At 46.2% G+C, this 27,587-nt stretch overlaps 1 protein-coding gene across 4 annotated transcripts in view; it reads right to left on the reverse strand.

Annotated features, from left to right (window-relative positions):
- Positions 1-17,381, reverse strand: part of TUBGCP5 (tubulin gamma complex component 5) — a 43,292-nt gene extending 25,911 nt beyond the window's left edge. The window contains exons 1-7 of one of the 4 annotated variants that reach the window (XR_016217743.1): positions 17,108-17,381; positions 13,193-13,246; positions 12,977-13,085; positions 6,153-6,249; positions 5,674-5,753; positions 5,136-5,271; positions 1,098-1,215 (exon numbers count right to left, since the gene is read on the reverse strand). Coding sequence is in view for 3 of the 4 variants with exons in the window: in XM_008269727.5 (XP_008267949.3) it covers positions 1,098-1,215; positions 5,136-5,271; positions 5,674-5,753; positions 6,153-6,249; positions 12,977-13,085; positions 13,193-13,246; positions 17,108-17,253 (740 nt within the window). In the remaining variant the exon portion in view is untranslated. The remainder of the gene's footprint in view (positions 1-1,097; positions 1,216-5,135; positions 5,272-5,673; positions 5,754-6,152; positions 6,250-12,976; positions 13,086-13,192; positions 13,247-17,107) is intronic. The other 3 variants (XM_008269727.5, XM_089309642.1, XM_070053560.2) reach the window with 3 other exon arrangements.
- Positions 17,382-27,587: the final 10,206 nt, after the last annotated feature.

The following is a 27,587-nucleotide window of genomic DNA, read 5'->3' on the forward strand; positions in this document are numbered from 1 at the left end:
GCACCCACATGGGAGACCTGGAGGAAGCTCCTGGCTTCGGATCAGCACAGCTCTGGCCATTGCAGCCATCTAGGGAATGAACCAGCAAATGGAAGACCTCTCTCTCTCTTTCTATGCCTCTCTGTAACTCTGCCTTCAAATAAATAAATAAATTTAAAAACAGAAAACCAAAAAGAGTAACTGGAGGCTGGCACTGTGGCACAGCAAGTAAGGCCGCTGCCTGCAATGCTGGTGTCCTATATAGGAGCGGGTTTGAGTCCTGGCTGTTCCACTTCTGATCCAGCTCCCTGCTAATGCGCCTGAGAAAGCAGCACAAGGTGGCCCAAGTGCCTGGGCCCTGGCATCAATGTGGGAGACCTGGAAGAAGCTCCTGGTTCCCGGCTTTGGCCTGGCCCTGCCTCCACTGTTACAGCCATTTGGGGGAGTGAACCAGTGAATGAACAATCTCTCTGTATAACTCTGAGTTTCAAATAAATAATAAATTAAAAAAGAAGTGTATTTTTGTAATAAATGCGCTAAAACAGAAATTACATAATAAAGTAATATATACCAATTCATTCACATTGAAATAACAAAAGTTAAACAGTTCAATTAAATTTCATTATTTAAAAAAAAAAAACTAAAAGTTGTTCAGTTAGAATTATAAAGAAAAAGATTAAAGGCTGGCACTGTGGCACAGTAGGCTAAGCCTCTGCCTGCAGTGCCGGCACTCCATAGGGATGCCGGTTCAAGTCTTGGCTGCTCCATTTCCTATCTAGCTCCTTCTTAATGGCCTGGGGAAGCAGTAGAAGACAGCCCAAGAGCTTGGGTCCCTGCATCCACATGGGAGACCTAGAAGAAGCCTCTGGCTCCTGGCTTCAGATTGGCCCAGCTCCGGCTGTTGCAACCATTTGGGGGGTGAACCAGAGGATGAAAGACATCTGTCTCTCTTTGCAACTCCGCCTCTCAAATAAATAAATCTTTAAAAAACAAAAAACAAAAAAGGCTAACAAAGTTTAAATTTCAAGGAAGTACTTGATTTAAACCAGAAATTAAAGTCAAATATTTGAACATCAGAGTTTCTGCTATGATTTAAATAAAAAGTTTGGCTTCTTTACCAGACAGCAGCTAAATTGGAGTGTAAATGCAGACTATGAGGAAACCGTGAAGGCCTGGCTGTCCAGTACTGATGGACCACATGCTGCTCCAGCCAGCTTCGGCCATCTGGTTCATCTTCTGGAAGAAGATGTAATAAATTTGAGTTAAAATAGTTAATTAAGAAAAATCCTGGCCACAGTATCTGGACTTATGACTTCATACAAATACATATACATACCCGACAGTGCTCTTTCACAGTTACCAGACAACAAACATACAGCTGAGTATGTGTGTGTGTGAATACATATGCATATAATCATATATTTTAAATTACAGATGCACACTCAAAATTTAATTGTCATTGAATGGAATAAAATTTTAAATACTCAAATTTAAAATGACCTCGTGAATGAAAAGATACAGACAGTATATTGAATAATCCAACAAACACTAAAGATATTGAAATAAAAGACCTCCCACCCATCCCCAAAGCCTCAGGACTGGGAATGTCGAAGAGTTAGATACTGCCTTTTTATACAGGATGTTTCAGAAAACAGGAAAAGAGAAAGCTGTCTTTCATTTTTACAAGACTAACATAACCACGATGCTAAAATCAAACCAGACAAAGACATGATAAGAAAAGTTATTCATCAAAGATCAAAGATGAAAAGTACTATAGTAAAAAATAGTGGAATTAATCTAATAATGTACAAAAAATAGAATGATCAAGGAAATTTAACTCAGAAATTCAAGAATGATTTAACATCAGAAAATTTATCAATACAGTAATAAAACAGGCAATATTTGCAACAAAAAATGATAACATATATAGAAATTAATGAACAAATACCTTTACAAATTAAATGAATATCTCTAAAAATAAAATTTTCAAATTTCTAAAGTGTTTATAGATTAAAGGCTCACAAACAGCTACACCAAGTTTGAAGAGGAGCAGAGGAGACTTACCTATATGTTTAAAATACAGTATTAAAAAGTCTGTCTGGTGCTGGCACTGTGGCTTAGTGGGCTAAGTGCCAGCATCCCAAATGGGCACTGGTTCTAATCCTAGTTGCCCCTCTTCCGATCCAGCTCTCTGCTATGGCCTGGGAAAGCAGTAGAAGATGGTTCAAGTGCTTGGGCTCCTGAATTCATGTGGGAGACATGAAAGAAGCTCCTGGCTCTTGGCTTCGGAATGACACAGTTCTGGCCATTGTGGCCGTTTCGGAGTGAACTAGTGAATGAAGATCTCTCTCTGTCTTTCCCTTTCTGTCTATAACTCTACCTCTCGAATAAATAAATAAATCTTAAAAAAAAAAAAAAATTCTGCTCCTGGGCCAGACTCATATTAAAGGGACAGAATAGAACAGGAAGTCTAGAATAAATACAGCATCAACAGGGGAATCTGATGCATGATAAAGGTGAAATCACAGAGCAATGTGGAAAGAATAAATTGTTTCCTTGAATACTGCTGGGAAATTTGGTTCATGACATGGGAGAACAGTAAGCTGGACTCTTTAACTTCACTTCTTGTACAACAGCATATCTAATGTCACTAAAGACCCAAACACAACTGATAAAAAAGCATGCAGAATAAAAGTACAGAGGAATTAAAAAAATTTTTAAATATATATTTGAAATGCAGAAGAACAGAGAAAGATAAAATGCATATATGCACTCCCATCTGCTGATGCACTGCCCCAAATGCCAGGCTAGGGGCTGAAGCCAGTAGCCAGGAACTCAGTCCAGATCTCCCAAATGGGTGGCAGGAATCCACCCACTTGCTGCCGCCCAGGATCTCCATTAGCAGGAAATGGAGAATGGAGAGCTGGAGCTGGGATTACAATCCAGGTACTCCGATATAGGACCTGGACATTTTTTTTTAAAACAGGCAGAGTTAGACAGTGAGAGAGAGAGACAGAGAGAAAGATCTTCCTTCCGTTGGTTCACTCCCCAAATGGCCGCCATTGCGCCAATCTGAAGCCGGGAGCCAGGTGCTTCCTCCTGGTCTCCCATGCAGGTGCAGGGCCCAAGCACTTGGGCCATCCTCCACTGCACTCCCAGGCCGCAGAAGAGAGCTGGACTGGAAGAGGAGCAACCGGGACAGAACCAGCGCCCCAACCGGGACTAGAACCTGGGGTGCCGGCACCGCAAGTGGAGGATTAGCCAAGTGAGCCGCGGTGCCGGCCCCTCTACTTTTTAAAATTTATTTATTTGACAGGTAGAGCTACAGACAGAGAGAGAGACCCAAAGAATAACAACATGAAAAAATCAGAGGTTTGAATAGTTCTTTACCCAAATGCTGCAACAGCTAGGGTTGGTCCAGGCCAAACCCAGGAGCCCAAAATTCAATTTATATATATAAACACTCAAAGATTTTACTTGAAGGATATCAGACAAAAATGTTAACAGTCATGTGACTGACTAGAATATGTTTCCAGATCTGTAAAGATCTCTCAGGGGTAAGAGTGGGTAGGAATGATATGAAACACAAAAGGAAATGGTATCAGCAGGCAAGCAATTCACAGAAGGGGTAATTCTGAGAGACCAACAAGTACATGAAGAAACCCCTAAACCATTTGTTGTCAGACAAATGCAATGGAAACAGTGGTGCCAATCAAAAGGGAGGATCTTATCAAGCACTGATGAGACGGTAGGGGCAGGAATTTGCATTGCAGTAAAATTCTCCCACAGGTCCACAGTGGGCAGAGTTGTAGCGGTGGCAGAGAGGGTAAGGGCAACTCAGGCGACAGAGAATAGGTTATGGAAAAATGTTGGCTGCAAACTGCAGAATCCTACACAGCAGTTAGGAACAAAGGAAGCAATGTCCACATGGCAGCAGAGACACATTGCAAAATAAAGCTGAGGGCAAATAGCAACAAGAAAATTTACACACAGTATAATATCAGTTACTTACTTTAAAAAATGAAACACACCAACAAACACAATGTTGTTTTATAAGAATTCAGGACACATAAGAATACAGCAATGAAAGCACTTCAGAAAGTCCAGGGAAAAATGGAATTTAAAGTATGAGTTTATTCTGGTACAAAAACATGTTTTGAAATCCATGTAGTTTTTCATAATATCCATTGTGCATATTATAAAAATTTTTTGCACCAAAATGAAGCCGTATTTTAACTTCCATTTTCCCATGAGCGTTTAAAAGATTCATGGTATATCAGAACAGTTGCCTATGACACAGCTGGCAGAAAAAAGGAAACAGGAGTAGCAAACAGAAATAGCACAAGGGAAGAAATAAATTAAGAGGCTTAGACAGAGATGATGATGTACTTGAACTGAGTTGCACAGGTAACACAATTTACCCTGGAGGTTCAACTCAAGAATGAAGAAAGGAAAGAAAAAGAAAACCAGAAAATCATCAGGATGTTAAGTCACAGCTACAGTCTGAATACAATATGGCCCCTTACTCATACAGGAGTTTAAACTCCAAAGTTGGGACTGGCACTTGGCATAGCAGGAAGCCTGGACTGGAGTCCTGGCTCCACTCCCAATTCCAACTTCTTATATGTGCACACTGGAAGGCAGGAGGTAACGCCTCAAATGCTGGGTCCCTGCACCTATGATAGAGACCTGAATTGACTTTGGGGCTCCTGGGTTTGGCCTGGACCAACGCTAGCTGTTGTAGGCATTTGGGAAAAGAACTAGCATCTGAAGACTCTCCCTGTTTCTGACTCTCTGACATTTGTGTGCTCCTGCCACTGTCTAGTGTGGTCAAGCAGAATGCTCATCAAAGCTACCACGCACTCTTTGGACTTCGAATCTCCAGAACTGTGAGCCAAAGTAAGGCATTCGTCTCTATGAGTTAGCTGCCATTGTTACAGTAATGAAGAGGTGATCAATAGAGTCAGCTGTAACTACTATGTGTCCATCTGGCAAAGCTACTTCTTAGATGCATGAATGGTTTAAAAAGATCTGCTTTACAAAGACAGCTCAGCTTAGCACTATCCGGATCACAAGGAACCATCTTAAAGCCTGCCCTTCCTCCCAGAGAATTCCTGCTAGAAAGCACCAGCATTTGACAACACATACTACACTACCTTTCCAGCTGACACGAGACCCCAGTTTCCTGTTTTGATCTTGTTCTTCTAACGGTGTCCTGTCCACCTGAATCCCAGAGTCCTCTCTGCTTAAGGGCTGTTGGTCATCTTCATCTTCACTATCTTCAGACCAATTCTGATGTAAAAAGGAAACAGACCGCACCCTTAGGGAGTATTACCACCAGAGCTATTTAGGTTAAAAGATGAAGAAAATTTTGTAAGAAAAGTAAAAACTCTCAACATGGACATAAAAGCAAAAACAAATTTTTTTAATAAATATCTTAAAATTGTCAATTACAGGAATGAAATTATTTGGAGCAGCAAAAATCCCAGGGTCACAGCCCCTTAACTGTGAGTTGTATTCACTCAGTCACCTTTCCTGTACTAATAATTTACAAGCTCTAAGGAACTCCTCCATAACAAGCTATTCTGGCTCTGTGAAGAGTGTTCCCATTTTAGCTAAGTTGCTCTATGGCAGGTAGATCCACTAAACTCATCTATATCACTTGGCAAGTGTAACAGGACTATGGCCACTTACTGGTGTATCCTCGTTCGGACCAAGGTCAATTTCTTCACCTTCCATTAAGTATTTTCCCCAGTCAAAATCATCTTTCTTTTCTAAAATGTAACAAGAACCTCATCAGCTTTATCATAAATGTTTCTAAAACAAACTCCAAAACTAAATGAAAAAAGTCTAACAAAACTCAAGACACACTCGGGTAATGAAAAGTTCCAAAATAAAGAAATACAATAAATTGATGTTTTAATACATTTGCACAGTTTAATTAACTCACATTCAAATGTATTTTCTCATTCTTATAATTGAAGGTAGTTTAACTTACAAAGTCAGAACTCAAATTTTAAATGAAATTTTGCAATTGCAATCACATTCAAAGAAACATACATTTTACTTTTGTACAGTTTTACAACTTTTAATAAAACCTCAATGTCTACTAATTAAGTAATAAAATCAATTTCTTGAATATTTCTTATATGATAAACTATCTGGTAACATACCCACTTCTTTATCTCTTGGTGTTTCCACATAATTGCTGTTTGAAGGAGAATCAGACAGACACAGAAGGAGTGAGAGAAGGGAATAATGCGCATCTGTCTTTAAAAGAAAAGATGAAGATGATGAGTCACTCAGGGGAGTGCTTTCTGAACCAGAGCCAAGAAAACCCCATGACAGTCATCTCCCAATTTTTCCCTGGTTTGAGATAACATGAATTATACCTAATTAAATCCTAATCTCTAAACTCTTTTCATAGCTCAAATGTGAACACCTAAGGAAGCGCAAAGTCGTCAGAAATTTCAGTTCTCTGTTTCTAACAAGCGTAAAACATCTGGGTGATGAGAGTGTTTATTTCTAGAACAAGTGAAATGCTTTTAGGGTACTGATTATTCTCTCACGGCAATATGCAAGATGAAGCTTAAACATGTCCAACAGTTTAACACAGATGTACCATTTTTTTATTTAACCATTCCCCTGTTAGTAAAATTGAAACTTTTCCCCAATCATTTCTTTAAGACTTTTAAAATTTGTTTATTTGATAGGCAGAGTTGGAGAGAGGTCTTTCTTCCACTGGTTTACTCTCCAAATAGCTGCAATGGCCAGAGCTGGGCTGATCCAAAGCCAGGAGCCAGGAACTTCTTCTGTGTTTCCCACATGGTTGCAGGGGCCCAGGCATTTTGGTCATCTTCTACCACTTTCCTAGGCCATTAGCAGGGAGCTGGATTGGAAGTGGAGCAGCTGGGACTCGAACTGGTGCCCATATGGGATGCTGACATTACAGGCAAAGGCTTAACTTACTACGCCACAGCATGGCTCCTCCCTCAATCTTTTGTAATCACAAACTTACTGCTTCATAATTATAAGAGTTCACCTATATAATAAATTCCTAAAATGTGAAAAGCTAAGTCAAATAATATTTACATTTGGAATTTCAAGAAATAATGTCAAAATACCCTCCATAAAAATTATACTATACACACACACAGACATGTATACGTAGCTACAAACAGTATGGTGGTAAGGATAGGCATAGAACAATGAAACAATACAGACTCCAGAAATCTATCCTTACATTTACTAAGATAGATTTGTTTTTGGCAAAGCTGCCAAGATAATCTAACAGGTAAAGGACAGCCTTTCTCAGTAAGTGGTATTAGGACAATAGGATATTCCTGTGTAAAATAAATTAAGCTCTTTCCTCACAGCACATGCAACAACGGAGCACAGACATAGACATGAGTGCTATTACTATAAAAAGACTCACAATGCAATTATGTCTCAATAAACCCATTGTTAAGTTGAAAATGCTTTTAATACACCAAACCTAACCAACATCAGAGCCTAGCCAAGCCTAGATTAAATGTGCTCAAAAGCACTTACATTAGCCCAGAGCTGGCTAAACCATCTAATTTGTTTTAAATATGTTGAATACACAGTACAACTTGTTAAATAAGAGGGATCTCCAAAAAGTTCATGGAAAATACATATTATGAAAAACTATGCATGGATTTCAATTTTTTTTTTTTTGCATCAGAATAAACTTATACTAATATGTTTCAACTTGTCTGAATGGATCTAGTTCGAGGCAAAGGGTAGGCTAAGAAGTCAATTTGAAAAGAGCCCCCAGTCAGAGCAATATGAATTCTACTAAAATTGAAGTAAGAACAAACATTACATCTGTGGTGAAGCTTGGGTGGAAGAATGTTGAGATTTTTCCATCTGCTTGTTCATTCCCCAGATCGCTGCAAAAGCCAGGGCTGGGCCAACCTGGATCCAGGAGCTTCATCTGGGTCTCCCACATGGGTGCAAGGGGTCAAATATTTGGGCCATCTTCCACTGCTTTTCCCAGGCCATTAGCAGGGAGCTGGACTGGAAATGGAGCAGTCGGGACATGATTCGGCGCACATATAGGACGCCAACATTACAGGTGGCAGCTTTACCAGCTATGTCACAATGCCAGCCCCAAAAGCCAAATTTTAAGTGGAAATTTTATTTTACTTTTCAATGGTGATTTGCTTTTTATTTTTTCTTTTTTTTAAAACTTCTGAAGCAATTTCAATTTTTTTAAAACAAAGTTTGACAAAAATAAGTTTGCAGCAATACTGATACACACAGACATTTCTTTTATATTTTTGTTTTTTGATATAAGGGAGAACATGCAATATGTCTTTCTGTGTCCAGCTTATTTCACTCAACACGATGTTCTCCAGTTGCAACCATTTTGATGCAAATGGAATTTCAGTCTTCTTTATAGCTGAATAATATTTGTGTATACATAAGAAACACATTTTCTTTGTCCATTCATGTGGTAACGACACGTTGGTTGATTGCATGGTGGTTCAAAAATCTCTTTGATAGTCTCTTTGATATAATGTGGTCACATCTTTGGGGCATATACCCACTACTGGGATTGCTGGATCATATGGCAAATCTATTTCAAGTTTTTTAAGAAACCGTGTTGTGGTGCCGTGCGTTAAAGCCCTAGCCTGAAGCACTGGCATCCCAATGGGCACTGGTTCTAGTCCCGGCTGCACCTCTTCCGATCCAGCTCTCTGCTATGGCCTGGGAAAGCAGTAGAAGATGGCCAAAGTCCTTGAGCCCCTGCACCCACGTGGGAGACCTGGAAGAAGCTCCTGGCTCCTGACTTTGGATCGGTGCAGCTCCAGCCACTGCGGCCATCTGGGGAGTGAACAAGCGAAGTGAATCTCTCTCTCTGTCACTACCTCTCTCTGTAATTCTGTCTTTCAAATAAAATAAATCTTAAAAAAAAAAAAAAAAAAAAAAAGAAACCATGTTGCTTTTTCCGGTAGCTATGCTAATTTACATTCCCATTCTGTGTATTAGTGTTCCCCTTTTAAGTTGAAAAATTTTTTTTAAAGATTTATTTTGTTTATTTGAAAGACAGAGTTACAGAGAGGTAGAGACAGAAGTCTTTCATCCGCTGGTTCACTCCCCAGATGGCTGTAACAGCTGGAACTGTGCCAATCTGAAGCCAATCATAGCAGAGAGCTGGATCGGAAGAGGAACAGCTGGGACTAGAAATGGCGCCCACATGGGATGCCAGTGCTTCAGGCCAGGGCTTTAATCCGCTGCGCCACAACGCCGACCCCGTAAGTGGAAATTTTAAATAAGTGGCATCAAGATCCTGAAGCCTTTCTTTGAAGAATTACAGCAGGAGTTGAAACATGGTGTTACCAGTGTGATCCTGAAGACAAAGCACAATCAAGACAATGGCTACCAAGAGGCAAAAGTCATGGCAACAGGCTTTCGGGATGACAAAGGATTTTGCTTGTTGACTTTCTAAAAGGCCAAAGAATGATAACATCTGTTTAGCATGAGAGGTTCTGAGAAAGTTAGCCCAGAACTTTAGGAGAAAAACACCTGGAAAAAATTCACCAGGATCCTTCTCCACCGAGACGATGCTCCTGTTCATTCCTCCTGTCAAACAAGGGCAGTTCTGTGAGTTTTGATGGGAAGTCACTAGGCACCTATTTTACAGAACTAGTTTGACACCTTCTGGCTTCCTTTGGCTTCTTAAAAAAATTCTGTTAAAAAGTACCCATTTTTTTCTTCAGTTAATAATGTAAAAAAGGACTGTGTTGATGTGGATAAATTCCCAGGACACTTAGTTCTTCAGGCATGGACAAAATGACTGGTGGCATCATTTATCAAAGTGTCATGGGGGCCAGCACTGTGGCATGTTAGGCTAAGTCTCCACCTGCAGTGCCAGCATCCTATATGGGTACCAGTTCAAGTCCTGGCTGCTCCTCTTCTGATCCAGCTCCCTGCTGATGTCCTGGGAAAGCAGTGGAAAATGGCCCAAGCACTCACACCCTTGTGGGAGACCGGGAACAAGTTCCTGGCTACTGACTTTTCAGCAGCTCAGCTCCAGCCACTGTGGCCATTTTGGAAGTGACCAGTGGAAGGAAGACCTTTCTGTGTCTCCCTCTCTTTCTCTGTATCTTTACCTCTCAAATAAATAAGTCTTAAAAACAAAACAAAACAAAACAAACAAACAAAAAAAACACAGTGTTATTAACTTGGTGAAGTGTATGCTGAAAAACAAGCGGGCCGGCGCCGTGGCTCACTAGGCTAATCCTCCGCCTGCAGCGCTGGTACTCCGGGTTCTAGTCCCAGTTGCTCCTCTTCCAGTCCAGCTCTCTGCTGTGGCCCGGGAAGGCAGTGGAGGATGGCCCAAGTGCTTGGGCCCTGCACCCGCATGGGAGACCAGGAGGAAGTGCCTGGCTCCTGGCTCGCCGGCCGTGGTGGCCATTTGTGGGGTGAACCAACAGATGGAGGACCTTTCTCTCTGTCTCTCTCAACAAAAGAAAGAAAGAAAAAAAAGTGTATATATTTTATCTTTTAATTCCATTTTCCATGGACTTCTTCCAGTCCCCTTATACAGTATACTGTAGAGTATCAGTTGTGTACGTTCATGATTGTGAGTCTGATAGGGGCCTGTTGCTCACTGATGCTGCCCAGCATCACAGACTATTGTGTCATAACACATGTACTAGGTGCAGAAAAGATAAAATTGAAGTAGGGCTTCTACTGAATGCATATTGCTTTTGCATTATTTCAAAGTTGAAAAACGGCTAAGTGAAATTTTTTTTTTTTTTTTTTTTTTTGACAGGCAGAGTTAGACAGTGAGAGAGAGAGACAGAGAGAAAGGTCTTCCTTTTCTGCTGGTTCACCCTCCAATGGCCACTGCTACCGGCGTACCGCGCTGATCCGAAGGCAGGAGCCAGGTGCTTCTCCTGGTTTCCCATGCGGGTGCAGGGCCCAAGCACTTGGGCCATCCTCCACTGCACTCCTGGGACACAGCAGAGAGCTGGACTGGAAGAGGAGCAACCGGGGCAGAATCCGGTGCCCTGACCAGGACTAGAACCCAGGGTGCCAGCCACAGGTGGAGGATTAGCCTATTGAGCCGTGGCGCCGGCCAAGCAAAATAATTATATCTTGGGGATCTCAAAAGAAAACAGAGACTACAGTCCATCTCTTTGCTATGTCTTGGGAAAGCAGTGGAAGATGGCCTAAGTGCTTGGGCCCCTGCACTAGCATGGGAGACCTGGAAGAAGCTTCTGGCTCCTGGCTTCAGATCGGTGCAGTTCCAGCCGTTGCAGCTAACTGGGGAGTGAAGCAGTGGATGGAAGACCTCTCTCTGTCTCTCCTCTCTCTGTGTAACTCTGACTTTCAAATAAATAAATAAATCTTAAACAAAAATCACTTTTCTGATAAGGAAACTGGTAACTCAGTAAGATAAGCCAATTTAAAAATGAGTAAACGACTTGAGTGGATACTAAGAAAACAAACGAATGGCCAAAAACATATACATGAAAAGAGGCTCTCGTTTTGGTTTAGTGGGTAAAAGCTGCCACCTGTGATACTGGCATCCCATATGGGCACTGGTTCACATCCTGGCTGCTATAGTTCTGATCTAGCTCCCTCTTAATGGCCTGGGAAATGCAGAAGAAGATGGCCAAAGTGGCTCCACGAGGGAGACTGAGATGAAACCAGGCTCTTGCATTAGTGCTGGCCATTGCGGCTATCTGAGGCACGAGCCAGCAAATGAAGATCTTTGTCTGTTTTTCTCTCTCTGTAACTCTTTCAAAATAAATGAAGTAAATCTTCAAAAAAAAAAAAAAAAAAAATAGATGAAGAGGTGCTCAATATCATGAGGTGTTAGAGAAAAGTAAACTCTAACACAGTGAAATATTACTGCATACCCTTTACGATGTCTTCAATCAAAAGGACAGACAATAATAAGAGCTGACCAGGATATGGAGAGAGTAGAACCCTTATACTTTGCTAGTAGAAATATAAGCCTCTTTGGGAAACAATTTAGCAGCTTCTTAAAAGGCTAAGTGAAATACACAGTACCCACTAAGACAGTACTTGAGTTTAACAAAGGGTGAGAGTCCCCAGTCAGGAGAAAGAAGAGCAGCAAGGCAGGTAAGGTACAGGATGTGTCACAGCAGAGGAGGGGACATGGTCCCATTGTGTCCAGGGTGCCCATAGTGGAGAGAACACAGAAAAATGGTTGGAGATGCTAATGAAAGGCCAAAATGGGAATTAGAGGTAGGCTCTGCCTGCCTATGTGGCTGATCCTCTGCCCCCCCAAAAACCTCTGGGTACCAATTTTCAAATCCTGTCACACACTATTACAAGAGAATTAAGTGCACTCCTTTTGTGTCTCCCCACGGCGAGGGACATCGGAAGCTCCTGCCCGGTTTCTCCCAGCCTTTGCTCCGTGCACCTTTGCCCACGTGGATCACATCTGCACCCTTCCACTGTAACAAGCACTAACAGTGAAGATGACAGCTTAAGTCTGTGAATCCTTCTAGTGAGTCACTGTGCCCACGGGTGGTTTTGGTGACGCATGACCTCGTATGAAAGTGCACCTGATACGTAACAAGCACAGGCAGTTATCACCACGTGCTCGGACTGTAACAAGTGTAGGCAGTTATTGTTACCAAGTGCTGGGAAGTCATTTGGAAGTTTTAAGGTATCCAGCCTGTGCTACTATTTGAGCCAATCTCTGGCGTCTAGTTCCATAGCAGGTTTGGGGTTAGGCAATGGAGATGAGAACATGCTCTTCCTTTCATCCCAAGCTGAGGCACACCTGGTTGATGGCAATGTTAAAGTCAGTTTTCAGGAGATCCTGTTTTAGCCACTTGACAATACTAAAATTGAATAAACATAACACGTATCCTTATTATGTTATATTAATTAATATATACCCTTATTATATTAGCAGAAACAAGCTGACAATAATCAGATTGGAAATAGTAAAATACCCAACAGAGATCTTGTAAGTGAACCATACCTTTGTTTCATTTACGTTGGGAAGTGATGAATTTAGAAATTCCTCAGTTAATCTCTTCCAGCTAGCAGCCTTGCTGAGATCAGAATGAATTATGAATTTCTCATGAATTCTGAAATATTTAAAACATCAACTGTTATAGAGCTATATTAACAGAAAGGTCCATAAAAATACATATATTTCTGAATGTGCACATATTTACATGAAAACCCAACTTACCCTTCTATTGTCTTTTCTATTTTGTGGCTATTGACATCCAAAAAACGATGAAACCTAACAAAAATAAAATGCAATGTTTTGGTCAGTTCTGTCACCTGGCTAAGTAGCCCTGCCTCACAGCTCTGAATATCCCTCCATAGACTCTATACTTAAACATTTCCAGGGTGCACCTCTCCCCCTTACCTCCACCATCAGACAGGCAAACAGCCCCTGTGTTCTGAGAAAGCATCCCTGCCCTGTCTGCTAGCTCCTGTGTCTTCCAACAAAGCCCTAAGTTCAGCACAGCCTATCTATATCAGGTGCTCCTAATCTTTGTTACAATTGAAGGGCCCCTGAATGATGCTTTGAAATGCAAAAATAAAGAAAATGGAAATAAAGCCGTCAAGTAATTTTAAATATTGGTGATGGAGTTAAGAGATACATTTCTTTATTAAACATTTAAATATAGCATCTAGCAGTGGGCCTAAGGATATGGACTGCCATTAAAGTCAGAGTAAACAATGTTCAGTAATACCTGCACAACAACTCTAATATGACATGTGGTTTTTACTGCTGACAAATCATAGGTAGGCTAACATTGCTGTGGTTTGTTGCTTTCATTCATAATTGATGAAAATGCTACTTTTCAGTTAGTGGATGGTGTAAAAATTTTTTCTCAACCAAATTCACAAGCCCCTGAATGCCAGCTTTGGACCCTCAGGTTAGAACCCTATTCTGCATCTTCCTGCAACTGACTTTGGTGTTCCTCCTTCTTAAGAACAGAGGACAGCTCTTACTTGTCTTCGAATTTTCAAGGCCTAAAATGTGGCCACAATTTTCAAAAATGTAACCATGAATCATTCATTTTTCTGATGAATTAAAGTATAACTTTATAGCATAGCTCTCTCAACTTTTCCAGCTTTTTTATTTTTTATACTTATTTATTTATTTTTTTGACAGGCAGAGTTAGACAGTGAGAGAGAGAGAGAGGGACAGAGAGAAAGGTCTTCCTTTTCCGATGGCTCACCCCCCAAATGGCCACTACGGCTGGTGCACTGCGCTGATCCGAAGCCAGGAGCCAGGTGCTTCCTCCTGGTCTCCCATGCGGGTGCAGGGCCCAAGCACTTGGGCCATCCTCCCGGGACACAGCAGAGAGCTGCACTGGAAGAGGAGCAACCGGGACAGAATCCGGCGCCCCAACCGGGACTAGCACTCGGGGTGCCAGCACTGCAGGCAGAGGATTAGCCTAGAGAGCCGCGGCCCCAGCCTTCCAGCTTTTTTATTAACAACCCCACCAATGTGTGCTATAAAGAAACAAATTACACTGTTTAGTAACACATTTAATTCTACCCTAGTAAATGGCTGCCTGGAACACCATTTTACCTATCACAATTTAGTCTCTCAATTTTCATAAGGAAACAATTTCAACTGTTCTTTCCACATCTAAAATAATGATCATCTACCTACTGCCAATAAGAAATACTAACAGAAAAATTAATTGGGATATACCACTTAAGTTTCTGTGTCATATGAGCTATTTCAGGCATTTATTTTTGTTTATTATTATTATTTTTAAAGATTTATTTATTTGAAAGGTAGAGTTACAGCGAAGGAGAGGCAGAGACAGAGCCTGAAATCTCCCGACTGCTGGTTCACTCCTGAAACGGCCACAATGGTCAGGGCTGCACCAGGTAAAAGCCGGAGCCAGGAGCTTCATCCAGGTCTCCCATGTGGGTGCAGGGGTCCAATGACTCGGCCCACCTTCTGCTGCTTTTCCTGGTGCATTGGCAGGGAGCTGGATCAGGAGTGGAGCAAATGGAGGCTGGTGCTGTGGTGTAGCAGGGAAAAGCAGCATCCCACATGGGCACTGGTTCAAGTCCTGGCTGCTGCACTTCTGAGCCAGCCCTCTGCTATGGCCTGGGGAAGCAGTAGAAGATGGCCCAAATTCATGGGGCCCTGCACCCACACGGGAGACCTGGAAGAAACTCCTGGCTTTGGATCAGCTCAGCTTTGGCTAATGTGGCCATCTGGGGAGTGAACTAGCAGGTGGAAGATTTCTCTCACTCCCCTCCCCCAGCTTCTTCTCTGTAACTCTGCCTTTCAAATAAATAAATCTTAAAAAGAAGGAAGTGGAGCAAATGGAACTAGAATGGGTGTGCATATGGGATGCTGGCACTGCAGGAGGTGGCTTTACCTGCTACCCCACAGAGCCGGCCCACAGACACTGTTATTTTTATAAATTACATTTAAGAATGGAGTTGAAGGGATGGGCACTTGGCACAGAGGTTGAGACACCATTTGGGACACCCACATTCCACATCAGAGTGCCTTGGTTCAAGTTCTTGCTCAGCTTCCACTCCAGCTTCCTGCTAATGCAGGTGATGGTTTTAGGCCTGGTCCCTGCCATTGGTGTGGGAGGCGGGGACTGAGTTCTGGACTCACGGCTTTGGCCTAACCCAGCCCTGGTGGCTGTGGGCATCTGGGGAATGAACCAGCAGTTGGACGATCTGTCTCATGCTGTCTATCTCTTGGGTTCTCTCTCTGTCTCCTGCTGTGCCTTTCAAACAAAAATAAGCAAAAAAAGTGGGTTTCCTAAAAAAGGAACTGTTTATTATTTCAGAAATCTGGCACACTTTCACTGAATGTGAAAGACCTCTATTCTTATAAACCAAGTAGGCAGATTATATCCATGATCACTAAGCAATCAAGATTAAAAGATCCTGAAAAACTTCATTATTCAAGATTTGTATGGAACTTAGAATATTAACAATGAACGACACTCTTTCAGTGATAATTCCATTATGGGTAATACTCATAAAAGTACTGTCTAATTTACATTTCCCAGAAACAAAAAATCGATCATCTGACTCCAGCCAAATACCTGGCCCAGCTCTTCCAAAATTAATCACCCGAGAAAGTGCATGAGAACCGGGCGAGGAGCCTTAGCGTACTCTGTGCCAGCAGCCCTTCCAGGCGCTGGGGTGCGGCGGTCGGGGCGACCGCAGTCACTTTCCTACACTCCCCAGTGCGTCGAAGTAAGAATGGAAGGGGGCCTGGAACACAGTTCCAGAGGGTGTCGGTGTGCGCCGCACACGACTCCCGATGGGCAGCGAGTTCAGCAGGACACACAAGCAGAGAAGGCTAGGTGGGAGGCCGGCGCCCCACGGTGCACAGCCCCCGGGGGCACCGCGCGGCGGCTCACCGGGGCACCGCGCAGCTCACCGGGGCACCAGCTCATCGGGGGCACCGCACAACTCACCAGGGCACCGCGCGGCTCACCGGGGGCACCAGGCAGCAGCTCACCGGGGCACCGCGCGCCTCACCGGGGGCACCGCACAACTCACCGGGGCACCGCGCGGCTCACCGTGGGCACCAGCTCACCGGGGCACCGAGCGGCTCACCGTGGGCACCAGCTCACCGGGGCACCAGGGAGCGGCTCACCGTGGGCACCAGGCAGCGGCTCACCGGGGCACCGCGCGGCTTACCGTGGGCACCAGCTCACCGGGGCACCGAGCGGCTCACCGTGGGCACCAGCTCACCGGGGCACCAGGGAGCGGCTCACCGGGGCACCAGGCAGCGGCTCACCGGGCGCACCGAGCGGCTCACCGGGGCACCGCGCAGCTCACCGGGGCACCAGCTCACCGGGGGCACCGCGCAGCTCACCGGGGCACCAGGCAGCGGCTCACCGGGGCACCGCGCAGCTCACCGGGGCACCAGGCAGCGGCTCACCGGGGCACCAGGCAGCGGCTCACCGCGGCACCACGTAGCTCACCGGGGCACCGCGCGGCTCACCGGGGCACCAGGCAGCAGCTCACGGGGCACCAAGCAGCAGCTCACCGGAGCACCACGCAGCTCACCGGGGCACCACGTAGCTCACCGGGGCACCGCGGCCTGCGCGCCCGCCCCAGCCTCCCCGGCTCCCCGCTCCCCACGGACCTGAAGTTGGACCAGGCGAAGTTCAGCGCGAGCTGGAAGTTGGGGTCCGCCTCGTCCTGCAGGCCGGTGACATGTCGCACGAGTTCGCGCACGTCGCGCTCCTGCTGCCGCTCCTGCCGGCTCCAGGACGGCCCCGGCCGGGCCATAGCTCCGCGCTCCGCCGCGCCGCCTCTCCGTGATCATGCAGCCGTTCTCGCGAGAGTTCTGGCTCCCGCGGCGCAGCGCCTTCTGTTCTCGCGAGAGTTCCTACTGGTCTGGGTGGCTTTGGCGGCAATCTGAATGTGTTTTGTAGTCGCGCGCGGTGTCTTCAGAGCGAACTGTTATTATCATTAATCAGATTAATAAGCGTCCGGCCAGCGTTGGTGGGTGGTTTAAGTTAGGATGGCTTTAGGATGACAGCGCCGCCAGTGAGTTCTCCAGGACGTTGATTGCCCCAGCATTCCCACGTACCACGGTGTGGTTGGTTGGTTATTCTTCAAGCTTTAGCTTCTCAAATCCTTGGCCTGGCAGTCTTTCTTGCTCCAGCTTCAAGCATCATGCTTGTAACTCTCAAATCTGGATGCACAGCCCACATATTCTTGGCACCCCAAACGCATTGTTTAGTTGCTGATTATCTCCCAAATAAAAATGTGTGTATAAATGGGTGTATAGAGTATATTCATTTCCTCATTGTGTTTTACCCGCTAAATGTCAACTGCATGCGAGTTCTGCTCACAACTAACCACTAGCACTTAGAATAAGGATACCTGGACCATCCTGAGACTCATTAAAGAAGGAAACAATGCTTCCCTGGAAGGCTCAAACACCACTCAGCTAAATGCACTCTCTCCCTTCCCGATCAGCCTGTGTTCTCATTTGAGATATGAACCAGTACCAGCGTTCCCCACTGCACCTAGCCAGAGGCTCCCTGCCTATGCCGGTCTCTTTCTTCTCAGTAATGCAGAACAATTAGTTGATTTCTGAATTCTCTCTGAAGTCTGCTTTTCTTCCCCGTTGCCTCAGGCTAGACCCCAGACTCCTGGAAGGTCCCCTCACTCATCTCTGACTCTGATCCCATCACAGATCTGATAACCCCACTCCCCACGGTCTGCAGCAGGATTTCTAGACCTCAGCTTTAGAGGACAATTCTTTCTTGTGGAGAGTTGTCTTGCACACTGAACTTGAAGCAGTTTCCTTGGCTTCTCCTCACTAGATTCCAATAGTAACTCTCCTCACTCCTGCTGTGACAACCAAAAGGTCTCCAAACGTTGCAAATGCATTCTGGGGGCAAAATCACCCCTCGGTAGGAACTGCTGGCCTACAGGATAAACTCCGAACTTCTGAGCAATAGGACTCAGGGGTTTTTCTAACCTTGGCTTATCTGACCTGCTTCATCCGCCTCTATTATGGAGAGGTCATTTCCACGGGCAGGAAGAATGAATATTGTAAAAGATGGCAGCTGTCGTTAATCAATCCGGGCAGTTTCCTTCGACCTGCAGAACAGGCCCTGTATGATCCAGCTCTTTAGCTGCGTGTCCTGCTGTGTTCTAGCTCAGGCAGAGAGTCAGAGCAACTCTGCAAGGAGAAAGAAATGCCTGGAAAAAGAACAGTGTCGCTGGGACAAGCTGTGGCCTGAGTCCTTGCTCCCAAGGTCACCCATCCAGACTGCTGCTGAGTGCCCAGTGTCGGATGAAAGCCAGGGAAGGGGACAACTCCCCGGAGCCTCTGAATCTGGCTGTGAAGGAGGTTGCTGGAAGAAGCAGGGCGTGTGGTTATGTCAGCTTCTAAATGGCCACACAGTGACGAAATTTCAACCCACTTCCATCTTGTTTAGAATTATTTATTTGAAAGACAGTTACAGAGGAGGTAAAGCCAGAGAGAAAGAGAGGTCTTCCATTCCACTGGTTCACTCCCCAAATGACCACAATGGCAAGAGCTGAGCTGATCCGAAGCCAGAAGCTTCTTCTGGGTCTCCCACGCGGGTGCAGGGGCCCAAGGACTTGGGCCATCTTCCACTGCTTTCCCAGGCCATAACAGAGAGCTGGATTGGAAGAGGAGCAGCTCGAACTGGTGCCCATATGGGATGCTGACGCTGCAGGATGCGGCTTTAACCCGCTGTGCCACAGTGCCAGCCACATTCATTCCCATCTTCTTATGGCTTTCAGCATATATATTCCTGAGCTTTAATTCGTCACATACATCATCAGTATGCTCTTAGACTGTTTGAATTTTTCTTTTATATTTTAGGAGATGTGTGTCTGTGTATCTCTGTGTGCTTAAACACACTCCAGGCACAAATTATTTGCCAATTATATACAGTATGAATAGCATCACCCGTCTCTGATTTATTTTTAAACTACTTATGGTATTTTCATTATCCCAGAGTTTTAATTTCCATTGTATAAAACTGTTAAATCCTTAAAAATGGATAATCAAAATTCTGAGGGATAGAAAAAGTATATCCAGGGCTGGCACTGTGACGTAGCAGGTAAAAGCCAGCATATGGGTGCCAGTTCGAGTCCCAGCTGCTCCTCTTCTGATCCAGCTTCCTGCCATGGTTTGGGAAAGCAGTAGAAGATGGCCCAAGTTCTTGGGTGCCTAAACTCATGTGGGAGACCCGGAAGACACTCCTGGCCCCTGGCTTCAGTGCAGCTCTGGCCGTTCTGGCCATTTGGAGAGTGAACCAGCAGATGGAAGACCTCTCCCTCTCTCTCTTTCTCCCCTGCCTCTCTGTAACTCTGCCTTTCAAATAATAAATAAATAAATCTTTTTAAAAAATATATCCATTAAATAGGAAGAGATGTCTATATCATAGTATTGGAAGTTATGGCTGAAACCTGTCTGAAGCAGGCCAGAAAAAAAAATAGTGAGAAAACATGAGAAAAGCAGATAACATGAACAATCCAGAAGATCCAGAAATAGAAATCAGAGGAAACCATCTAAGAAACAGAGCAAGAACTCCCAAGGATGAACACCTGTTCCCAGATTTTTTTTTTTAAAGCAACCTCCCCAGGCCTCATAGCTTTCCCCAGAATGGGACCTAAAGCAATTGATGGAAGGTGCATCCTAAATCCTGTCCCCAGGTGGGAATGCAAGCAGGTGTGGCCTTCCCTGCCCTCCCCTCTGGGTCTGGCCTCTGCCGGGCCCTGCAGGTGGACTTTGAAACTTTCTGTATGGGGTCTGGGGAAGTTCAGAAAGTCTGTAGAAAACAGAATGAAAAAATAAGTTCATGCATATTTTCATAATGCATATGTTCCATAAAGCTTTCGGAGACCCCTTATACGCGTGGATTTCCAATTTTTCCTTTTTGCACCAAAACAAACTTAGTTTTTTGTTTTCTCCTAGCGCCTCCGATGCCAGGACCCTACCCAGAACAGCAGCTGGCCAACCATCCTCCCACGATGTTTCTAGATAGTGGGGCCGGTGCTGCTCTGACAGGGTGGAAGTTCGTGGACCAGCCGGGGGGTGACGTAGGATCCTACTGCCTCCTCCCTGGTCCTTCGTGGTCAGCCGGCTCCCCTAAGTAAGGAGAAAAGTTGGGGGGTGGAATGCGCCTCGGGCAATTGGGTGCCTGGTTGACCACATCTGAGTCAAGGCACCTGTGGCGCCTTCTATCACCTGCCCACCAGTGCCACATCTCCCGGAGAGGGGCGGGAACGTTCCAGTGGGTGTCTCCTACCACCCTCCTCCAGCCCCCGCCTCTGGGGAGAGACTCAAAAATCTTTCAGGGATAACTCCCCAAATGACTGAGCGCCCCCAGGGCACCCTCCATGCCCTCTGTGGCTGTTTTGGGGTGGTGTTCCCTTCCTGGGAGTTGTAAAATTTTTTCCAGCGGTGTCGCCAATATGTGAAGTGCATTCAAGCCACCACTGGCCCCCAGACATCCTCTGTGGGTCTCCATGGCTGGCTCTAGCCGCTCATCCTCTCTGTAGGGTGTACACACTTTTTTTGGAATTGCATAGGGAGACTGAGCCAGGTGTGCTCCATGCTAGGCATCCTTCCCTGGCCTGGGCCAGTGCAGTCTTCCAGGCATGCAAAGACTGGGCCCTGTGCAAGGCTGCCTCCCCAGGCAGCCAGTCCTGCTGCTCAGCTAGGAGGGCCTCTGAGAGATGTATCACACACAGGACTGTGGCCAGCTTGGGGCTGCCTGCTATAGACCCACATGTCTGCCTAAGTCTGTCCTGGCTTTGGAAGGGGACTTGCAAAAATATTTGGGAGTTGCAATGTCCTTGTGCTCCCCCACAGCTGAGCTTTGCTGATGCCCACCTCAGTAGGGGCAGACAGGAGATTGGAAATGTTTTTTGGGAGAAGCAACCAATGAGCAGTACTTTCATGGAATTACAGCCAGCTCACAATGCCCTCCCCTAGGTTTGTCTGTACTAGCAGGGCTGGCTTTGGAGGGGGCTTAGAATCTTTTCAGGAAGAACAGCAAATCATGTGTAGGATAGAGAGCCATCCTAGCCTCCTCTCCAGGCCTCCTTGGCCTGCCTGGCCTTTCCATGCTAGAAGACACTGAGAAATCTCCAACAGGCTGCAGAAGAACCATAGCCAGAGCCAAGGTGCCATTCCCAGAGCCCCAGATGGCTGCCATCTTTGGAGGGAAACTTAAGATAGTTTCCTTGTGTGGATTCCTCGTCTCTGCTTCCAGCGTTCTGAGGCTGGAATTGCTGTCTCTCGATTCTCCCTGATGATAAATAATGGATCAGTAATGCACTTCCAAGTAGAATGGCAACAAAATGGTTCTGGGTGCCCTGGGAGAGCCCTAGACCCACCAAGGTTTCTTGTGGGGCTGGTTCCTGCACATGGACCTAGAAAACTTAAAAGCGTCGCTCTGGCAGAAGGTGCCTTCTCTGGCTGGGACTCTGAAGAGGGGCATTTAAAAACTGTTCAAGTTGCTCATCCATACCCAGGCCCAGGCAGTTCCTGCCCTCCAGAGAATACTTGGAAAGTGTTTTCAGGAGGTGCTACGATGACCAGGCCCCAGAAGGCATTGCATCTAGCAGGCTAAGTTAGCCCATGCTGGTCCTACCCACAGTGGTGGCAGGAATGTGTTAGGGAGCATGGCCAAGGGCACCTCCAAGTCAGTGCCCAGCCTGGCAGTCACAGCCCTCATCTGACCCTGCTATGGAGGGTGGGGATGGGAGGAGGTGCCTGTTGCATAGCTGGTTTCTCTATTTCTATACGTTGTACATACACTCTGTGCCACTTGGTGATAACACCTCACTCTTACGTTATGCATTATCTTTCCAATGAAGTTTTTTATTGAGAGGAGGGGGAGAGTTGGAGAGCTGGAGGGAGAAAGAGAAGGAGATATTCATCCACAGGCTCATCCCCTAAATGTCCACCAGGGGCCAGGCTAAAACCAGGAGCCAGAACTACCTCCGGGTCTTCCACATGAGTGTCAGAACTCAGCACATGAGCCATCAGCTGCTGCCTCCCAGGTGCGTTAGCAGGAAGCTGGATCAGAAGCGGATCTGGAGATGGGAGTGGTGATCCCAGGCCCTCCACTGTGGGATGCAAGTGGCAGCTTAACCCACAATGCCACAACACCGTCCCCATAACTTCATTTTATTAGAGTCGATAACTAGCCCAAATAAGGAAAAACAAATTTGAATTCTTAGTACAAGCAAAAACCACCTGTCCACATAATAAAGGGTATTCTTAATGCAATAAGGGCATAATACTCTCCACAGCCTGGCATTTTATTGTACTTCTCTGTAGTTCTTCCTTCCACTTAGAAACTGACAACCATCTTTTAATTAAGTTGCTATTTCTTCCTCTTTCCCCAGCTTGGGGATAGGCTGCACAAGTCTTACTTTATACAAATTAAGACATTAAATTTTCATTTATATATTTTAAGTGTTTATGAAGCATTCAAAAACCTCCAACACTGTCGCTCCCCCTCTTCGTGGAGGAACGACACTAAACCCTGCCTAGGCTTCATATCCGAGTCACGGCACCATTATGTCGCTCCCCCTCTTCGTGGAGGAACGACACAGGACCCTGCGTTGTTCTTTTGTCTGCTCGGCCCTCCCCGGGTTTGCTGCTGGTTCTTCCCGGGTTGGCTACCGACCCTTCCACCTCCGTGGAAGGGCGGTTCCCCCTGCCACATTCCCCACTTCCGCGGGGGAGCGGCACACCGCCGGCTGGCTCTCTCGGGGGCTGCACAGGTGTTCCCCTTAGATGTTCCTGGTGCATGCCGTCTCTCTCCTCCTTTATAGTCCTCCTCTGCCAATCCCAACTCGGCTGCCCACACGCCGAGTACGCTGCTTTCCTCCAATCAGGAGCAAGTCCTACAGTTTATTGGCTGAACTGGAGGCAGCTGTGTAGAAGCTGTTTTCTCCTCTCCCAGCGCCATATTGTGGGAGAGCAGATGCATAGAATAAGTCTTAATTCCAGTAACTTAGTCTAGTCCGGGTTGCTCCCCACAGATCCCCCTTTCTTTTTATTTTTTGGCGTTGATACGCGCCTGTCTTCGGTGTCCCGCGGCACACACTCTGCTCTGCTTGCTAGAGTTGCCCGCACGTTCTTACAAGTCCTATCAATCAGGCAAACCGAATCCGGGTCCTCTCTTCGCCATGTTGTGAGGAGGTTTCTAGGCGCTGATGCGTGCCTGTGTTCGGTGCCCTGCAGTGCATGCTCTGCTCTGCCTGCAGGTGCTTACAAGCCCTATTAGGCAAACCGAATCCAAGCCTTCTCATTGCCATATTGTGGGGAGGCTTATTGGTGTTGATTCGTGCCTATCTTCGGTGACCTGCAGCTCATACTCTGGTCGAGCCGCCTATTGGTGCTTACCGCCTTACTAATCAGGCAGACCGAATCCAAGCCTTCTCATTGCGGTATTGTGGGGAGGCCTTATTGATGTTAATTCGTGCCTGTCTTCGGTGACCTGCGGTGCATAAACTGCTAGCCGCCCGCAGGTGCTCATCGCCTCACTAATCAGGCAGACCGAATCCAAGCTTTCTCATTGCCATGTTGTGGGGAGGCCTTTCTATTTCTCTATTTCTCTATCTCCGGGCATTCCTATTTCTCCCATTTTACTTCTGTCTGCCAACATTCCTATTTCTCTCATTTTACTTCTAAACTTCTGTTTCTCTTATCCTTGCGGCTTCCCGGCGCCCGCCCCGAGGCTGCGTCTCGGCGGCTTCCCGGCTCTGAGCCGCTTCAGCCCGCACTTCTCCGATCTGTGCGGCTTCCCGGCTTTGCGCGGCTTGGCTTCGCGCGTGCACTCCGCGGTCTCGCACTAGCCCAGCGTTCCCTATCTACTTGTGCCCTGCACGCTCTCTCTGCGCGCGGCAGCCTCCGCGAGTCACACAGCGTAGCTTACGTCTCCGCCACTAGCATTCAATCCAAGTTCCCCGGACTAACCTGACGAATTCCAACCTGGCGGCCCACATCTCTGCGTCTGGTTCCAGATCTTCGCCTCTTGCTCCCCGGGGTGACTTGAAGAATTCCAAGGTGGCTTACGTCTCCGCCTCGGCCTGCACTCGCGGCTTCATCCTCCCTAACATTTTTCTCTACCCGGTATGTTTCCCTAAGTTTTCTTCCAACAATATTCCTCCCTCATTTCTCCTGGCCTCTCCCCACAGTCCGTATCCAAGTCTAAGTTTCTTATAGGTTTCACTTTCACTTTCAACCTGCAGTCCGTATCTGAGTCTAAGTTTCTTCTTGCTTTCACTTTAAATCCTAACTTCTTTCCCACAGTCCGTATCCAAGTCTATGCCTAGGCTTTCGATAGCTTCCTCCGGCACCTTTTCCGTCCGGCTTTCCCCTAGGCTCTTTGCTAGTCTCTCTCTCCGGTAATTTCCACTTCTTCCCGTTTCTTCCCTCCTAAGTTTCGTATCCGTCCTAGGTTTCCTATCCGAGTCACGGCACCATTATGTCGCTCCCCCTCTTCGTGGAGGAACGACAGAGGACCCTGCCTAGGCTTCATATCCGAGTCACGGCACTATTATGTCGCTCCCCCTCTTCGTGGAGGAATGACACAGGACCCTGCCTAGGCTTCATATCAGAGTCACGGCACTATTATGTCGCTCCCCCTCTTCGTGGAGGAACGACACAGGACCCTGCCTAGGCTTCATATCCGAGTCACGGCACTATTATGTCGCTCCCCCTCTTCGTGGAGGAATGACACAGGACCCTGCCTAGGCTTCATATCAGAGTCACGGCACTATTATGTCGCTCCCCCTCTTCGTGGAGGAACGACACTAAACCCTGCCTAGGCTTCATATCCGAGTCACGGCACCATTATGTCGCTCCCCCTCTTCGTGGAGGAACGACACAGGACCCTGCGTTGTTCTTTTGTCTGCTCGGCCCTCCCCGGGTTTGCTGCTGGTTCTTCCCGGGTTGGCTACCGACCCTTCCACCTCCGTGGAAGGGCGGTTCCCCCTGCCACATTCCCCACTTCCGCGGGGGAGCGGCACACCGCCGGCCGCCTCTCTCGGGGGCTGCACAGGTGTTCCCCTTAGATGTTCCTGGTGCATGCCGTCTCTCTCCTCCTTTATAGTCCTCCTCTGCCAATCCCAACTCGGCTGCCCACATGCCGAGTACGCTGCTCTCCTCCAATCAGGAGCAAGTCCTACAGTTTATTGGCTGAACTGGAGGCAGCTGTGTAGAAGCTGTTTTCTCCTCTCCCAGCGCCATATTGTGGGAGAGCAGATGCATAGAATAAGTCTTAATTCCAGTAACTTAGTCTAGTCCGGGTTGCTCCCCACACAACACAGTTTTTCTGTCCTGAAAAGCATAGTGCATACATTCATATGAACAAAACAATCTTTGTGCTTGGGAAATTTACTATGCAAATAAAGTTAAAAAAAAAAACTAGCAATATTTCCAACATTAAGGTGACTGGGTGCCACCTAGTGTTCAACTTCTGAAACTACTAAATTTACAAATTAATAAAATTGCTATTGAAACTCAGGTTCTTGGACAAAGGATTCATATTCAGATAATAAATATTATTTTTTAAAAGATTTAGTTATTTGAAAGACAGAGTTACAGACAAAGAAGGAGAAACACTCCTCACTCCCCAAATGACTGCAACGTCCAAGGCTGTGCCAGGCAGAGGCCAGGAGCCAGGAGTTTCATCTGGGTCTCCCACATAGGTGCAGGGGCCCAAGGACATGGACCATCTTCCACTGCTTTCCCGGGTGCATTATCAGGGAGCTGGATTGGAAATGGAACAACTGGGACTTGATATGGCACCATATGAGATGCTGGCATTACAGGTGGCAGCTTAACCCATTATACCACAGTGCCGGCCACATTAACTCTTTTTTTTTTATTTAATAATTTTGATAGGTGGAGGCGCAGACACAGACACACACAAATAAACACACAAACACATAAATATGGAGAAAAGGGGGGCACTATTTGTTAGTTCACTCCCCAAATGATGCCTGGGCTTAAAGTCAGAGCCAGGAGTCAGTAACTTCCAAGTGGCAGGAACCCAATTACCTGAGCCATCATCTGCTGCCTCCCAGGATCTTCACTGGCAGGAAGCTGGAGCCAGGCATCAAACCAGGAACTCAGATATGGGATGTGGATGTCTTAACTGGCGTCTTAACCGCTGGGTCCATGCCGCTGCCCAACATCGCTCAGCATCACTTCCCACCTCCACTCCCTTGCCCTATCCCATACACCTTTAGATAATCAAAATCTGTTTGTTTGTTTGTGTCTATGAAGGTTTGACTTCTGGGAACTCTGGATATTTCTTTTTTTTAATTTTTTAAAATTTTTATTATTTTTTGTGACAGGCAGAGTGGACAGTGTGAGAGAGAGAGACAGAGAGAAAGGTCTTCCTTTGCCGTTGGTTCACCCTCCAATGGCCGCCGTGGCTGGCGCGCTGCAGCTGGCAGGAGCCAGGTACTTCTCCTGGTCTCCCATGGGGTGCAGGGCCCAAGCACTTGGGCCATCCTCCACTGCACTTCCTGGCCATGGCAGAGGGGCAACGGGACAGAATCCGGCGCCCCGACGGGGACTAGAACCCGGTGTGCCGGCGCCGCAAGGTGGAGGATTAGCCTAGTGAGCTGCAGCGCCAGCCTTGGATATTTCTTTTAATTAAGTAATTTACTTTTCATCTTTTATGTCTGGATTATGTAACCTTGACATTCATCTATGTTGTAGCTTGTATCAGTATTTCATTTCTTTTTGGTACAAAAACAGTTTGAAATACATACACAGGAAGATTCTTCAAAAAGTTTGTGGAAAGTGTATAGTATGAAAAGTATGCATGGATTTCAAAAATTATTTTGCACCAAAGCGAACTTTTATTTTTTAAAAGATTTATTTATTTATTTGAAAGGCAGAGTTACAGAGAGGCAGAGGCAGAGGCAGAGAGAGAGAAAGAGAGAGCACGCGCACGAGAGAGACAGGACTTCCATCTGCTGGTTCACTCCCCAAATGGCTTTAATGGCCAGAGCTGTGCCGATCCAAAACCAGGACCCAGGAGCTTCTTCTGGATCTCCTACATGGATTCAGGGGCTGAAGCACTTGGGCCATC

This window comes from Oryctolagus cuniculus, chromosome 12 (genome assembly GCF_051225735.1).
Source record: "Oryctolagus cuniculus isolate XC-2025 breed Fujian yellow rabbit chromosome 12, ASM5122573v1, whole genome shotgun sequence".
In the NCBI taxonomy this organism is placed as follows: domain Eukaryota; kingdom Metazoa; phylum Chordata; class Mammalia; order Lagomorpha; family Leporidae; genus Oryctolagus; species Oryctolagus cuniculus.